The sequence below is a fragment of the Chrysemys picta genome, chromosome 11 (genome assembly GCF_011386835.1).
Source record: "Chrysemys picta bellii isolate R12L10 chromosome 11, ASM1138683v2, whole genome shotgun sequence".
In the NCBI taxonomy this organism is placed as follows: Eukaryota; Metazoa; Chordata; order Testudines; family Emydidae; genus Chrysemys; species Chrysemys picta.
The window spans coordinates 2,071,756-2,088,499 of NC_088801.1; the positions used below are offsets into that span (position 1 = coordinate 2,071,756).

Consider the following 16,744-nt stretch of genomic DNA (forward strand, 5'->3'; position numbering starts at 1 on the left):
GCTCACAGCATGTTTCCTCAGGAGAGTGGTGAGGAAAAAGAGCCCCTGAGGCAGTCTGGGGTAGGCAGGGAAGAGGCTTTGTGATGGGAACGGAGATGCAGGGAGGCTGCCCGGCGAACGCCGGATGTGCCAGGCTGGGACCAGGCCTGTTTTGTGTGTCAGTGACTCGCGGGAGAGGTGGTCAGTGGCCTGAGTCGTTTGCAGGTGTCACCTACTGGTTCTGTCAGTGAAAGTCACTGAGGGTTGTGGTCAGCTCCTGGGGGAATATGAAGACTCAGGGGGCTTGGGCAGCTGACGAGCTGCAGCTTGGGAAATCGAGCCTCAGCTCCCAGAGCCACTGGGGTCTGAATGCAGGGTCCTCGGGCCTAGGAGCCAGCATCTGTCCAGTGCAGCGTCCGGTGCGTTTGATGGGGGGCTGCACAGGCGTCGCTGGCATGGAGAAGGGCAGGCGGCCGAGCTGGCTTAGCCGTTGGCTGGGGCGCACGCCTGTGGAGCGATCGCAGTCTGAGTTTGTTTATCCCACGGCACAGCTGGGTGGGGAACGCTGGGGGAAGCCTATAGCAGTGGGGTGGGCAGCAGGTCTCCTATTGCAGAAGGAACAGCCGGGAGCAGCCCCACTTGCCTACAGCCAAGTCTGCTCCTTGCCCAGTGGCATAGAGGGTGGGGTACTGTGCCTTGTGGCACTTCTCCTGTCCCAGCCAAGCCCCTGTTTGCAACAGCTCCCATGGGCAGTGCCAGCCAGGCCCCGAGTGCAGAAGGACAGTCGGGCACAGGTCAGCAACAGCTAGCCCATGCCAGCCTCGTGCTGCTCAACCCAGAACACATCTCCAGCCCACGGAAGACAAGGATTAACCTTAATTGCAAGAGACAAAGCTCCTGGAGCACATGATGACTGAATCCAGAGCCAGGCCCCACCCCACGTACCTCCTGCTTCTCCCGAGACATCCAGATGGCCAAGGCTCAGCAGAGGAGCTGGCAGAGGTGCTGTGTGCCTGGGGGCAATGCCACCCTGTGCAGAACTCCCTGCTGAGAACATGGGGCATCTCCCTTCTGGTCACTAAGGAAACCCACAGCCATGGTGCCACATGGACCCCTCACTGCTACTGGTCCCATGAGAGAGAGCCTCAGCCAGGTATGCTGGCAAGGAGCCTGTGTCCCTCCTGGCAGTCCGTCGGGCCCAGCAACGTCCAGGCTCAATAGCTCCTGGGTGTGCACAGGAGGGGACACCCTCTCTGGGCATGTGACACAGGCAACACCCTGTGCCCCAGGGGCTTGATGCCTCCTGCTCTCTTGCGTCCTCCTGGAGCTTGCAGGTGACATGCTGGCATCCTGGAATGGCCTGATCGCCCACTGAGTCACCACTCTGCAGGGAAGTGTTCCCGGCTTTGCTTAAAAACTCATCTCCCTTTGACCCTTTGATGTGTGCCCCTCCCACCCCATTGGCGCTGTTTGGACATGGCTCAAAGCTTGTGGCTTTGAAATTCCAACATCTGCTCTTGGTGAGCTGGGGCAACCCTGGGGGCATGGCAGCGAGAGGGAAAGAACAGGTTAAGGACTATTTAGAAAAGCTGGACGTGCACAAGTCCATGGGGCAGGATGCAATGCATCCAAGGGTGCTGAGGGAGTTGGCAGATATGATTGCAGAGCCATTGGCCAGTGACGATTGGAAAAAGGCAAATATAGTGCCCATATTTTAAAAAAGGGGAAAAAAGAGAATCCGGGGAACTACAGACCGGTCAGCCTCACTTCAGTCCCTGGCAAAATCATGGAGCAGGTCCTCAAGGAATCCATTTTGAAGCACTTGGAGGAGAGGAAGGTGATCAGGAACAGTCAACATGGATTCACCAAGGGCAAGTCATGCCTGACCAACCTGATTGCCTTCTATGAGGAGATAACTGGCTCTGTGGATATTGGGAAAGTGGTGGATGTGATATATCTTGACTTTAGCAAAGCTTTTGATACGGTCTCCCACAGTATTCTTGCCAGCAAGTTAAAAAAGTATGGATTGGATGAATGGACTATAAGGTGGACAGAAAGCTGGCTAGATTGTCGGGCTTAACGGGTAATGATCAACGGCTTGATGTCTAGTTGGCAGCCGGTATCAAGTGAAGTGCCCCAAGGGTTGGTCCTGGGGCTGGTTTTGTTCAACATCTTTATTAATGATCTGGATGATGGGATGGATTGCACCCTCAGCAAGTTCGCAGATGACACTAAGCTGGGGGGAGAGGTAGATACACTGGAGGGAGGGATAGGATCCAGAGTGACCTAGACAAATTGGAGGACTGGGCCAAAAGAAATCTGATGTGGTTCAACAAGGACAAGTGCAGAGTCCTGCACTTAGGATGGAAGAATCCCATGAACCGCTACAGGCTGGGGACCGATTGGCTAAGTGGCAGTTCTGCAGAAAAGGACCTAGGGGGTCACAGTGGACGAGAAGCTGGATATGAGTCAGCAGTGTGCCCTCATTGCCAAGAAGGCTAACGGCATATTAGTAGGAGCATTGCCAGCAGATCGAGAGAAGTGATTATTCCCCTCTATTTGGCACTGGTGAGGCCACACCTGGAGTATTGTGTCCAGTTTTGGTCCCCCCACTACAGAAGGGATGTGGACAAATTGGAGAGAGTCCAGTGGAGGGCAACAAAAATGATTAGGGGGCTGGGGCACATGACTTACGAGGAGAGGCTGAGGGAACTGGATTTATTTAGTCTGCAGAAGAGAAGAATGCGTTACCTAGGGAGGTGGTGGAGTCTCCTTCCTTGGGGGTTTTTAAGGCCCGGCTTGACAAAGCCCTGGCTGGGATGATTTAGCTGGGAATTGGTCCTGCTTTGAGCAGGGGGTTGGACTAGATGACCTCTTGAGGTCCCTTCCAACTCTGATATTCTATGATTCTATGAATGAGGGGGGATTTGATAGCAACCTTCAACTATCTGAAGGGAGGTTCCAAAGAGGATGGAGCTCGGCTGTTCTCAGTGGTGGCAGATGACAGAACAAGGAGCAACGGTCTCAAGTTGCAGTGGGGGAGGTCTAGGTTGGATATTAGGAAACAGTATTTCACTAGGAGGGTGGTGAAGCACTGGAATGGGTTCCCTAGGGAGGTGGTGGAATCTCCTTCCTTAGAGGTTTTTAAGGTCAGGCTTGACAAAGCCCTGGCTGGGATGATTTAGTTGAGGGTTGGTCCTGCTTTGAGCAGGGGGTTGGACTAGATACCTCCTGAGGTCTCTTCCAACCCTGATAGTCTAAGTGCTGCTAGGCACTAGGGAGACAAGCTCTTCCTCGAATTGGGGCCTGTTCCTCAGCTGGCATGAGAGAGCCTAGCACTCTTGCTGTGTGTGGAGCTGTGCGGAGTTACACACACTCAGGATCTGGCCCAGGGACCAGGGCTACAACAAGCTTTTGCTTAAAATCTCTCCCTGCTGCCTTCTCAGGGGTGCAGCTGCACCAGGCAGCAGTGCCCGGGGTGTCAGTGTGATCCCACCAGCTGTGTTATCTGAGCAGATCTCTGTGGCACAGGGTGAAATCCCAGGAGCCCAGTGCTCTGCCCACAATAGTGCTCAGCTAGGGCACTGCTGCTTGGGGCTAGGGATTGACAGCTCTGTCCCAGCTTGGACAGAAGTCTGCATTGGTAGTAGCAGGCAGCAGGGGTCGCTGTGCCCTGTGCTTTGCGACTTGCCTGTGCCCGCCTCCCCGGGGCATTGACCCGTGCGCTGTGCTATCTGGTACACTTTGCTCACTCCGCTGCCGTGCCCGACTTTCCTGGGAGCTGCTGTTTGCTTTTCTCTGAATTATGACTCCAGCTTGTGCCTTTGATCTGGGCTGCGTCCGGCCTCCATTGGCTGCTATTGGTCTGCCTTTGAAGTGCATTTACCTTCCCGGCTTCATGTGCTGTTGCAGCCTCTGGAGCAAAGCTGGGGGAGCCGATCTGAGATGCCTCCGTGGCGGGCACAGCACAGTGCCCACTTTGCCCAGGTGCCCCGGCCACTGGTGACCGTGCAGGAGCAACCCCTAGGAAGCCCTGTGAGTGGTGTCCATAGCCCAGGGGCAGAGCATGGGGCAGTTCTGGGCAGAGGGCCCGTATCCTAATCTTAGTGCTGAGCTGCAGACGTGACCAATGGCCATCAAATCACCCCTGCCCTGCATGGGATGTGTGTGACTCCTGCACTTGCCTCCTGCTGCAGGGAGTTCCACAGGGGAACATTGCGCTGCTCCCTTGTAGCGGTTCTGAACGTGCTGTTCCATCCCATGATCTGTGTGTTTATGCCATGGGGCAAGGTCACCTGAAGTGCTGGACCCATCTCCCCTCTGTTCCTTGAATCCCCCTCCCTCGCAGGCAGTGGTGTGCACGTCGGCGAGGTGCTGGCGAGGTGCCGAGGATGGCCCAGAGAGGGACGTTCACCCCTCGGGCAGTCCCTCCCGCCTCTGGCAGCGGGCAGGGAGACGCCAGGCTGGGTCACAGCACAAGGAAAGCAGCCGCTCCAGGTCATGGATCTTCACATTGCCAAGGCAGCAGGTGGGAGCTGCCTCTTGTGCCTGGCTGTGGAGGAGGGGCAGTCGCCTGTACCTTCGTGCCCCATGGCTCCCCCTTGCTCTCCCAGCATACTGCACTCAGGGCTGCCGGAGGGGCCTGGACTGCCTCCCCCAAAGAAGCCCTGCAGGCTGCCTGGGCAATGGGGCAGGGGCAGCTGCTGGCAGCATCTGCCCAGTGCACTCCTGTCTCTGCCCTCTCCTCCTCACCTTCCTTCTCTGGCACCTTTCTCCAAATCTGACCGAGCTCGGATCTGGGTCCCAGAGCCCCCAGTGCGTGGTGAGGGGTTGGGGGTCTCGCGCTCGAAAGGCTGAACTGGCAGCGAGCCCAGAAGTGCCGGGACTTAGGAGCAGCAATGCAGTGAAGCTCAGGGGGCCATGGCTCAAAGAGCTGATTTCTTGGTGCTTTCCTTTGCCCAGGAACTGCCCCCGTGGCCCCTGACTCCCAGCCCAATGGCTTGCCCCTGGAGCTGGGGGTGAGGAGCACTATCCCGGGGACTAGCACAGACTGCTGAAGCCCTCCTGAGGCCTGCAGCAGTCCTGGCTCCAGTCCCGTGAGGGTAGTGGTGGGCTGAGGCTGGCCCGGCCTGCCAGTGGGGGCGAGTGCTTGACTCCTGGCACAGCCACTGGGCAGCACAGAGCCCCTAGAACAGGCAGCCGTTTCCTACACCCCTCGCCTGTGTGACTGGGAACCTCCTGTGGCCCATGGGCCCTGGGCGCTGGTGCCAGCGGCTCCCCTCAGCTCCACACTGAGAGCAGCCTCTCTGCAGTGCAAGTGGGCCACCGTGCTCCAGCCGTCCCGGCCCAGCAAGCGGGGCTGAGACCTGCTGGGCGGGACCGGGACCAGCACCAGCCAAGGGGCCTGTCAGCAATGTCCCTCAAGCCCCCCAGGGAGACGCGCCAGGCCGGGAAGGAGGGGATGTCAGCCGCAGGCCCCTGCTGTGCCTTGCCAGGCGCAGGCGGTGGACTCTGGCCTTGAGCAGATCCACGCCCCCCTCTAGCGCAGAGGAACTGGCCTTTATCTGTTACACTTTGTTCTCCCTGCTGTCTGGGTGTGGAGCAGGCAGAGCTGGCAGAGATTAGCCCTCAGACCTTTGACACACACGCTGCAGGCAGGTTTATGGGTTTGCCTTGTGCTGGGGCTGGGGGGTAAAGTACTCGCGATGTGCGCCCTCCCCCCGGCAGGGAGCTGCTGCGTCTCCATCAGTGCAGTCTGGGCCGAGCGTGTCTGGGTACAGCATCCATAGCAGAGAGCGCTCCATGACACAGCGCCCCCTGCTGGGAGAGGTGGGGCTGGAATAGCCGGGGGCTCCCCTCCCAGCCAGTGCCCCGCCCCGCCCCCACAGCGCCCCCTGCTGGGAGAGGTGGGGCTGGAATAGCCGGGGGCTCCCCTCCCAACCAGTGCCCCCCCGCTCCCTACAGCGCCCCCTGCTGGGAGAGGTGGGGCTGGAATAGCCGGGGGCTCCCCTCCCAGCCAGCGCCCCGCCCTGCCCCCACAGCGCCCCCTGCTGGGAGAGGTGGGGCTGGAATAGCCGGGGGCTCCCCTCCCAGCCAGTGCCCCCCCGCTCCCTACAGCGCCCCCTGCTGGGAGAGGTGGGGCTGGAATAGCCGGGGGCTCCCCTCCCAGCCAGCGCCCCGCCCTGCCCCCACAGCGCCCCCTGCTGGGAGAGGTGGGGCTGGAATAGCCGGGGGCTCCCCTCCCAACCAGTGGCCCCCCCCCCCGCTCCCCACAGCGCCCCCTGCTGGGAGAGGTGGGGCTGGAATAGCCGGGGGCTTCCCCCCACAGCCAGCGCCCCCTGCTGGGCATGAGGAAGATGAGCTGGGGGGGCAGTGAGAGCCTTGCCTGGGAATTTCCCTGTGGGCACGCAGAGCTGTGCTTGCTGCTGCTGTCCCTGCGCCTGTTGAGTGCGGCGGGAGCCGTGCTGCCGTCTGCGCATTCAGGGCTGCCAAGAGCGGGTTCGGGGCCCCCCCCCAGCAAGGGCGGACCAGCTAAACTGGGCCGACGAGGGAGGGGGAGAAGCTGGGGAAGCCGGGCCCCCTTCCGGACCACCAGACCTCGGTAATTTGGACCGGCTTTCCCCCCCCCCGTCATTGGCCCTGTGCGCGTTTGCCCTGCTCTGCTAGGAGCTGCATGGGTGCTGCCATTCCTGCTCTGCGGGTTTGGGGGTGGGAACCTCGGCCAAGTCCCTGTTGCTACTTGGGTGTGTTTAAATAACGGCGGGGGGGGCCCTCTCCTCACTCGGGCTAGCTGCTCCGGCGCCGCTGGGCCTATGGACTCGAGGCCTAGAGGGAGCACACGGAGGCCAGCAGCCCCATCCAAACTCAGCTGGGCCTGTGAGAGCAGCGTGGCTCTGATGATTGAACAGGGGAGTCCCTCCTGCCTCGGGGGAGGGACTGAAGTGCTCCCCCAGGAGCCCTGTGTTACTTGGCCAGGGCCACTCCTGTCCCCAGAGCCCCAGGATGGCGACTCACTTCACAGGGAGGTAGAGATGTGGCAAGTGCTGTTTGGTTTCCTGTGGACATGCTGCAGCACTCGCCTCCCGGCCGAGCATGACACTTGCTCCGCCTGGCACAGCGCCGAGCTGGGCGGGCACGCACTCGAGCGAAAGAAAAAAACAGTCAGGAAAAACAAACTGGGAAAGTCATTTGCTTTGCAGCGGGATGGCAAATGTGGCCGTTTGGAGGTACCGGCGGTGGTGGGGAACACAGAGCTGTTCACGGTGCCAGACAGCTGGTGGCAACGCCCAGCCTGTGCGAGGCACACAGCCCCCCTCACATGAGCCCTGCTGAGTCCCCGGGGCACCTGGGCATATTTACCCAGGAAAGGGACCCTGTCTAGCAAACAAATGGGGAGGGAGGGGAAGGGACGGACGCTGCTGGTGCCAGAGAGGGGATGGGAGAGAAAGTGGGCCCAGCAGAGATGGGTGTTTCAGTGACTGCTGGCTCTGGGGTGCAGCATGGCACTGCCCTGGGGAACATTGCAGCAGCCCATGTGACCAAGCGGAAAGGGCAGGGGGCTCGTCTCGCTGTGCAGGTACCAGCTGCTAGCTCCTCTGATGCCCTTGGAGGTGTGGGGGACGGGGTCCTGGCCTTCCCAAGGCAGGTGTTGGTCATGTGTCCTGGGATGGGATGGGATGTGACCCCAGCACTGGCCATGGACTCCATTTCCACTGGCCGCTCAGCTGTCCGAGAGCTGGCCCATTCCCTGTTCCGTAGGCAGTGCCTGTGGGGGGTGCCCAGGACTGGGGGTGGCCTGGGCCACCCCACAGGAGCAGTGCTGAGAGGCCCTGGGTTGGCGTGGGCTCTGGAGTTCTGCAGAAGGGCTCTCTGCTGCCTCCCCCCAGGTCAATGCTGCCCTGGGGCTGCTGGTGGGCACAGCTTTGCGCCGTGGTGCAGGGTGCTCAGGAATCCAGCCTCCTCAGTCAGAGCGGGGAGGGGACGGGGTGCCCTGCTAGAGGTTGGGGTCCCTTCTCTGCTCGCCCCTGCCTGGCTGAGACTCAGCCCCGGCCCAGGCCTCACCCGCCCCTTATCGCACAGGCGGCTGCCTGAATCAGACCCTCAGTCGCTCCTGCAGGGGAAGCCGCAGCCCTTCCCATTAGATCTTATCAGCAGCATTTCATGAATGACTCTCAGCGCGCAGAGCCCCAGGCAGGCCTCTGGAATCCTCTGCTGAATGTGACTCCAGCCCACAGGCTGCAGCAGGTGTGTGTGTGCACAGCTGGGGAGGAGCAGGGCTCTGCCAAGTGCTGGAGCAGGCTTGTCCTGCCAGCTGCTCAGCCCCTGCGGGAGGAGCTCTGCAAGGCCAGGTCCAGAGCAACCCTGCTGGGCGCTGAGTGCAGGCCTGTAGGCCCATGTGCCCATTGCCCTGGCAGGGCCCAGATTGGCACCAAGCTGCCAGGCCAGCAGTGCCCCAGACACCTCTTCCACTCCATAGTGCCGGCTGGCCCTGGGCCAAGGCTGAGGTGGCTGCGTGCAGCGCCCCTGAACTAAGGCAGCTCCATGTTTTTCATCTGCACACGGCAAGCAGGGCGCCACCACATCTCCTCCCACAGGGCCAGGCTGGCCTTGTGGTCAAGGTGCTGGCCAGGGATGCAGGAAACCCGGGTTCAGCGTCTGGCTCTGCCAGAGACTCCCAGTGTGGCCTCGGCTAGTAATCCTGCCTCCTCGCCCATCTCAGGTTAGCCTGCAAGGTCCTTGGGGCAGGGACGATCTCTCAGGCCTGGCAGCGGGTCCTGATACTGGCTGGTGCTGTTGCAACATCAAGAATAGTAGTGACACGGATTCAGGCCCCCAGCAGGCCAGAGCCACCCACTGTGCAGTGTGAGGCACTGGGAGACTGAAGCTAGCAGATTATGCCTTGAGCCCAGTGTCCCAGCATCGGCGCTGGCCTGGGACCCGCCCATGTGATCTGTCCCAGTCCCCATCAGCTGTGGGAGCAGCCCCTGGTTTGTGAGGATGAGTCAGTGCTGGTGCTGGGCTCTGGAGAGGGAATGCCAGAGGGAAAGGGGTGGGGGCCACGCGGGCCAGGAGCCGGACTTGCTATCTCTGATCTCTGTGTTCCCACAGCCCTACAGTAATGGGCCAGGAACGGGTTTGCACTTGCGGGGGTGGGGCCAGTGCTCGGATGGGGCCCAGCTCCGGAATGGGGTGATGTGCTGGGGGAGCAGGCAGCGAGCTCCCCAACGGTGAGGACATACTCCAGTTAACCCCTGCACTCCCAGAAGAAGGGGGGCACCAGAGTTGTGTTCTATATCAAACCTCCATCACATTGCCCAAGGCACTGGGATGGCAGGCTGCCAAGCAGTAAGTAGGTGCTATGGGGCGGGGCTTGCTCTCCCCCCTGGCAGTCACTGCTGACCCCGCTGCAGGCAGTGCTGGTCCCAGCATGGCACTAGGGGGCGCTGTGGTGCAGGGAGCAGGGTGGGTCAGTAGGGGGCGCTCTCCCCTGGCAGTCAGTGCTGGTCCCAGCATGGCACTAGGGGGGTGTGCTGCAGGGAATGGGGTGGGGTCAGTAGGGGGCGCTCTCCCCTGGCAGACAGTGCTGGCCCCAGCATGGCACTAGGGGGGTGTGCTGCAGGGAGTGGGGTGGGGTCAGTAGGGGGGCGCTCTCCCCTGGCAGGCAGTGCTGGTCCCAGCATAGCACTAGGGGGTACTGGGCTGCAGGGAGTGGGGTGGGTCAGTAGGGGGCACTCTCCCCTGGCAGTCAGTGATGGTCCCAGCATGGCACTAGGGGGGTGTGCTGCAGGGAATGGGTGGGGTCAGTAAGGGGCGCTCTCCCCTGGCAGACATTGCTGGTCCCAGCATAGCACTAGGGGGTACTGGGCTGCAGGGAGTGGGGTGGGTCAGTAGGGGGCACTCTCCCCTGGCAGTCAGTGCTGGTCCCAACATGGCACTAGGGGGGTGTGCTGCAGGGAATGGGTGGGGTCAGTAAGGGGCGCTCTCCCCTGGCAGACAGTGCTGGTCCCAGCATGGCACTAGGGGGCGCTGTGGTGCAGGGAGCAGGGTGGGGTCAGTAGGGGGCGCTCTCCCCTGGCAGGCAGTGCTGGTCCCAGCATAGCACTAGGGGGTACTGGGCTGCAGGGAGTGGGGTGGGTCAGTAGGGGGCACTCTCCCCTGGCAGTCAGTGCTGGTCCCAACATGGCACTAGGGGGCGCTGTGCTGCAGGGTGTCGGGTGGGGTCAGTAGGGGGCGCTCTCCTGGCAGGTAGTGGCAAAGTAACATGCTGGGGGTGTTTCAGATGAGATGGAGCTGAGGGCCTGGGATCAGTGAAGTCCCCAGGTGGGTATTGTTGTCCCTGTTAATTAACCCGAGCACAGTCGTCAGTAGCAGCGTCGTCGGCCTGGGCACCAGGTGTCGGCACGGTACAGAGAGGGACTGACGGTGCCTCTTGTCCCTTTCAGAGTCTGCCCCAGCTGTGCGGTGCAGGGGACGGCCAGGCATTCACAAGCACCCTGCAGCATCTCTACACGGCCGTGGCCAGGCAGGAGGCGAGGGCAGCGCAGAAGCGGCACCACTCAGGTGAGCAACCTTCAACCGATGGGTGGGAGGGGAGATGGAAATGTGTCCAGGGGCCCCTTCCCACGAGGGGTGTGGGGGGCACTGGGCATTGCCCCATCCCAATGGTCCGGGAGCTTCTGGCCTGGCTGGCAGGGAGGGTCTGGTCCCTGTAGCTAGGGATGGTATTGCTTTGCTCCCAGCGTCAGTGGGGGGCCGACATCCCTCTCCCCTAGCTGTTGGCCTCTCTGCTCCCTCACATGCATCTGACTCCTGCCTTCTCTCTTTGGGACAGGGGATGCCGAGACCCCAGAGCTCACCTCGTCTCCCCAGCTGGCTGGGGAGGCCATGGACTCATTGGTCACACTGGGTTCTCAGCAGGAAAAGGTTGAGCCACCCTCTGACCTGCCCCAGAGCCTGGGAGCCACAGCGGTAAGTGCAGCTCCCAAACCAGCAGCCTCCTGGAAGGCCGGTGTGAGAGACCTGACGGGGGAATGGCTGGGTCTGGAGGGAGAGACAAGCTGTCCTGAGCAGCCTCCACCCTGCAGAGGTTCCACCAAGTGCCTGCAGCCACTGGGTTCTGCTCCGGAGCCCTTGTTCCCTCCTCGATCTCTGACACAAGCCAACCTGCAGTGCGGACTGGCTGGCTCAGAGGATTGAGTAGGGGCTGCTGGCTCTGATCCAGCCCAAGGGTAGGGGACTCGCTGGCTCAGGGGGTGGGCAATGAGCCATGGGGCCTGTCCCCTCTAGGTCTGGCCCCAGGGCGGGAACTGGCTGGCGCAGAGTACTGTGTACATGGAGCCTTTCTAGCCCTATTTGATCAAAGCTTATTCCCATCCAGGGGCTGTTTGGTGACCTGGTGGGTCTCAGCCAAGTTCCTAATGGGACGTGTCCAGTCTAAACACCCCCCAGCTTTGGATTGTGAACTCCCCCGGTGTGCAGTTACAGAGCTACCAGATCCCCAGGACACAGAGCGAGGTGACCCTGGCCCGGCTGTGGGGTGGTGCTGTGCCACCCAGCCCACTCCTGCAGCTCCAGGGGTCGTCTTTCCCTTGCGCCGGCCAGGACGCGCTGCAGTGGGAGCCCCCTCTGGAACTGCCCACAGAGGTGTTCTAGAGACGCGGAGGAGTGGGAGCAGACTGACCCATGGCTCACGGGAGGGGAGGGGGGAGCAGACTGACCCACTGACAGGGGAGGGGAGCAGAGAGCAGATTGACCCATGGCTCACAGGAGGGGGCCTGCTGGGCTCTGTATTCTCCCTACTAGAGCGCTGCCTTGGACTGTTTTTTTAATCCTGCTCCCGCCCTGCAATACCCCCTCCCACTGCCCTGCTCCCACATTGTTTCTTGCATTTTTATCCCGCTCCCACCCATAAACACCTGAGATCCTGCAAGAGAGACAGATTCCCCCGTGCTACTCAAAAAAACCCACCACGGTGGGTTCATATATTCTAAATGGAATTCAGACACAATATTTACCACTAAAAGAATTAAACAAATCTTGCTTAAACCACATATAAAATACTTTAACTCCTGTTATAATAGACATGAAGTCTCTTTCTATCCCTCGCTTAAATGTAAGTATTAAAACCTTTATTTTAAAAAAGGCAAAACTTGCTTTGCATTGCTGAAATTCTATTTCTGACAAACTGCTGTTGTGTGTCTATCACACGGAACGTCAAAACAAATTGCCCCACAATTTTGCCTTAAAAGGCGCAGGTTTTTTTAATGATTATAAAAAGTAAGTTGTTTAAAAAAAAACTGGAAATTTTTAACCCACTTAAGCGCTGTTTTTAGAACTTTGAAACATCCCAGTCAAGTTATTTCCGTGTCAGGATTATTACTGCTTTTTGAAAAACATTGAACAGAAAAACTGCTCGTAGCACTGACAGCCAGCTGATACCACAGCGACCGTCTGCGCGTACGTGACGTCCCAGAACAACAAACAACAAACCCTGGGAGTGTGATTTTCTGACCTGACCAGAGCCAGAGCCAGGGAGATAAACAGGTGTAGGAAAGAGAAGTTTAAACAAAATAATTAGCAATGTCCTGAATAGGCTACTCTTGGTGAACTGATGAGAGATTTAGTGATTTCCCGCAAATTCCCGCAGTCTGGTTTTTTGCCCGCCCAATCCTGCCTGCAACAAAGCACATTTCACCCACTCCCACCATCATGGCAGCGGGTCCTGCGGGATCCCAGTCCCAGTGCAGGGCTCTGCTCCCTACTCCCCTTCTGTGAGAATGGTGTTGGCTGCTCCCTCTCCCTCCTCCCCTACCCCAAAACTCCTCTGGCCCCTGCAGGGTGGGGCGAGAATTCTGCCTGCCTCCTACACCACCTCTGATTGGCTGCTGTTCCCCAGGAGGCGGGGCAGCAGGGCAGGCAGCCACTCAGAAAGGTTTTCCCTTGGGCAAGGCTGGAAACTGCTGGGGCTGGAACTTCCTGTGTGAGGGTGGCTGGGCTCCAGCAGGGACAGAGAGCTGTGCTGGCGAGAGCTGGCGGCATGACGCTGGGGCTTGCATCCCAGCAGGGCAGGGCCGGGCCGGGCCCCAGGGAGGAGGCATCTGTCGCTCACAGCTTTCCTGTGTGTCGTTTGCACACAGCTAGGAGCCAGTGGGGGGGAGCTCTGGAAGCCGGGTCGGGGGAGTGCTGGGACTGGGAGTCCCTCACTGTCTCTGGGGTGGTGACTGGGCTAGGCAGCATTTTTCCATCAAACCCGCACTTTTAATTGGAAACAAAGGGCCTTCTCCACCTGCCCTGCCCTGCAGGGTGGCGCGGCTGTGCCCATCCCAGCTGGGTACGTGCCGGGAGCTACGGGCTGGGAAGTGCTTTGGGACGCAGGGACTGGAGAAGCTCTGGCTGGTCTGTAGTGCTCCTGTTTTGTGCATGCGTGTACACACGTGGACATACGGATGCCCAGAGATGTGGCTCCACCCATGCACGCAGACACACACGGATGCATGCCCAGACAGACATGCATGCAGACATGTACAGTGGGGGTCTATTGACCCAAACTGTCAACGCTGAATATGATGGAAACCGCTTCAAGCCAGGGGGTGCGGCAGCCCCCCGGTGCCCCTAGTCCCAGCACTATGGACATGCACACCGATGCGTGCACAGCCTCACGCACAGACCCGGCCCGCGGGAGTGTCCCCGTTGCTTTGACAGAGGTTCCTTTGGTTCCAGACTCCCTCCTCTCCAGCCCAGAGAGCCCGACTGCCCGTGTCCAAGGCCAAGAGGAAGAAGGCAAAGGGGCTGTTCGGCTGACACACCGCTGCCCGTCCCCCTTGCCGTGGGAAGGGGTCTGGCCCCAGGCACTCGTTGCTCACCACGGCAGCTCCAGGACACCAGCACAGAGCCTTGAATCCCTAATGCAGCATCTAGAAGGGCCAACCAGGGCTCCCGCTCCAGACAGCGGGTGGGGCCCTCTCCCCCCATGGCAGATCCTGATGAAGGAGGTTCGTTCGGCCCCTTCTCACTTCACCTGTGGCCACTAGATGCTGGGCAGTCTCTGGGCCAGGCCTCTCCACTGGCAGAGCTGGTGTGGCAGGCATCTCCTCTCCTCACACTGGCCTGGCTTTCCTGCCCAGCCCTTACCCCGCCCGCCAGCTGTGGGCTGCCCCTCTCCGTGCTCCTCAGGGCTGAGAATGTGGATGAGCTGAATGGAGGGGAGGGGGGCAGGTTCCTGTTCTTTCGACGGGTGGCTCCACACTTCCTTTTTTGCAATAAAGGCCCCTCTCTGCCCGAGGAGGCTGTGTCTGGCTGGGGGTGGGGCCAGCTCTGGCTCCTCCCATTTGGTCTTGCCAGGTACCCCATAGGAGAGGTTTCAGTCCCAGGAAAGCCCTGGCCCTTCTCTCCAGCCTGTCCCCTTCACAGCCTCTGCCCCTGCAGCTGGTCCCCTTGCCTTCCGCGCCTCCAGTTCTCCCGGAAGGTTCAGAGAGGTTCTGCCCAGCCAGGAGCCGCAGGGCAACACCTGAAACGGAGCCAATTGCAGCCTCCTTCATTTTCCAGCTGGAGGCATGGCCTGTGGAGACTACAGCTCCCAGCATGCCCTGCTCCAGCGTCATCTCCACAGGGGGTCGATGGCACCGCAGGTGCTCCAGGGGTTGCAGTTCTGCACTGAAGACGAGGCGGCCATGGGCTGGGCTGTAGGGTGCCAGTTCCTGAGATAACAGGCCTTGGGCTTCGTGCCCAGCGGTGCAGAACTGGGCGGAGAGTCTGGGTGCCAACCAGCCCCGCCCTGAGGCAGGGAAATCTTTGATTTCTTCTCTGCTGGGAGTGGCCGAAGCCCCATAAGCAGCGGTGAGTCAGCCCTGCCGCTGGGCGCACAGCCTAGGGGGTGCTTCGAAGCAGTTTCTGAAGCGGTAACTGATGTTTAAGGAAGGGTTCAGCCGTTGCTCGGTCTGGCGGGTTACTTAGCCCATGCAGGGCCTGAGGGCGGCTTGCCTCCGTGCCACGCTGCCCCCTCTGCAAGGCGCTTAGAGCCTCATTGGGTCTGGAGCGGCCCTCAGCACTAGCTCGTGCGTGCAGCCTGTCCCTTACACTGTGTCCCCAGCACTAGGGGGCGCTGCTGCACAGCAGCTTTGGATCTGCAGGCGGGGGCACTACCCCACCCCTTCACATGCTAGACCTTCCCCTGGGCCAACTCTTCATGTCTGGGATGGGGGGGCCCAGCCTCAGTCGCCTGCATCCCGGGCACTGAGCCTCTGGGGGCAACTTCCCTTAGGAGCCCTCTGCTCCTGAACCAGCAGGGCTCCCTGCCTGGGGGGGTGAGCGCCAAGGCCCCAGCAGGGCACTAAAGCCAGAAAGCCTGCCCCTCCTTGCCATGGGGCCAGGCTGGAGAGCAGGACCCAGGGGCTCTGCACTCCCCACAGACTGGCTCCTGCAGCCTGTGCTGTTCCTCGCCTATCCAGCAGGTCATCTCCTCCCCACCCTGTGCCTAGGCCAGCTGGAGGTATGTGGGTTGGGGGGGGCGTCTATTCCTGTTCCCCAGGGCAGGGGAAGCATTCAGCTTTCGGGGCGGTTAGGCTGATGGGGGAGGTCTGAGCACAGATGCACTTGTTACCTGTGGGGAGGGAGGTCATATTCCTCTCTGGGGGTCCATGAAAGTGCAGCTCCTGGAGCTGGGCAGGTGGCTGGCTGCTTCCCCTTCCCCACCTTGTTACCTGGGGGCTGGGGCTGCCACAGGATCCCTGGGAAGCTGAGCACTTATGGGTCAGTGTACAGCACCCACCGCCTTTGTGTTCTGGGACGTGGAGCAGGAGCAGGGCTTGCTGGGACCATAGGGTGTCCTGAGTCCAGAGTCTTTATAGCTCTGCTGGTGCCCTTCACTCCCGACCTGCAGCCCCTGCTAGCCCAGCCCTGGGCTCCCCCTGTCCCTAGCTCTGTCGGTGCCCCTCACTCCCGACCCACAGCCCCTGCTAGCCCAGCCCTGGGCTCCCCGTCCCCAGCTCTGCCGGTGCCCCTCACTCCCGACCCACAGCCCCTGCTAGCCCAGCCCTGGGCTCCCCCTGTCCCTAGCTCTGCCGGTGCCCCTCACTCCCGACCCACAGCCCCTGCTAGCCCAGCCCTGGGCTCCCCCTGTCCCTAGCTCTGTCGGTGCCCCTCACTCCTGACCCACAGCCCCTGCTAGCCCAGCCCTGGGCTCCCCCTGTCCCTAGCTCTGCCAGTGCCCCTCACTCCCGACCCACAGCCCCTGCTAGCCCAGCCCTGGGCTCCCCGTCCCCAGCTCTGCCGGTGTCCCTCACTCCTGACCCACAGCCCCTGCTACCCCAGCCCTGGGCTCCCCCTGTCCCCAGCTCTGCCGGTGCCCCTCACTCCTGACCCGCAGCCCCCTGCTAGCCCAGCCCTGGGCTCCCCGTCCCCAGCTCTGCCGGTGTCCCTCACTCCTGACCCACAGCCCCTGCTAGCCCAGCCCTGGGCTCCTCCCCCCAGCTCTGCCGGTGCCTCTCACTCCTGACCCCACAGCCCCTGCCAGCCCAGCCCTGGGCTCCCCCTGTCCCTAGCTCTGTCGGTGCCCCTCACTCCCGACCCCACAGCCCCCTGCTAGCCCAGCCCTGGGCTCCCCCTGTCCCTAGCTCTGTCGGTGCCCCTCACTCCCGACCCCACAGCCCCCTGGTAGCCCAGCCCTGGGCTTCCCCTCCCCGATAGCCTCTGACTCTTGCTTCCTTGTCACGGAAGTGCCTGTTTCAGCTGCCGTAGGATGGGGGCAGCAGGTGGGTGGCAGTTTTGC

General features: G+C 61.1%; 1 protein-coding gene across 2 annotated transcripts in view; it reads left to right on the top strand.

The window, feature by feature from the left end:
- Positions 1 to 14,260, top strand: part of NHEJ1 (non-homologous end joining factor 1) — a 140,646-nt gene extending 126,386 nt beyond the window's left edge. The window contains exons 6-8 of one of the 2 annotated variants that reach the window (XM_065560452.1): positions 10,422 to 10,539; positions 10,811 to 10,947; positions 13,699 to 14,260. In XM_065560452.1, coding sequence (XP_065416524.1) covers positions 10,422 to 10,539; positions 10,811 to 10,947; positions 13,699 to 13,779 — 336 coding nt within the window. In that variant the 3' untranslated portion in view covers positions 13,780 to 14,260. Of the gene's footprint in view, positions 1 to 10,421; positions 10,540 to 10,810; positions 10,948 to 11,356; positions 12,128 to 13,698 lie in introns of those variants that run through there. The other variant, XM_065560453.1, reaches the window with a different exon arrangement.
- Positions 14,261 to 16,744: the final 2,484 nt, after the last annotated feature.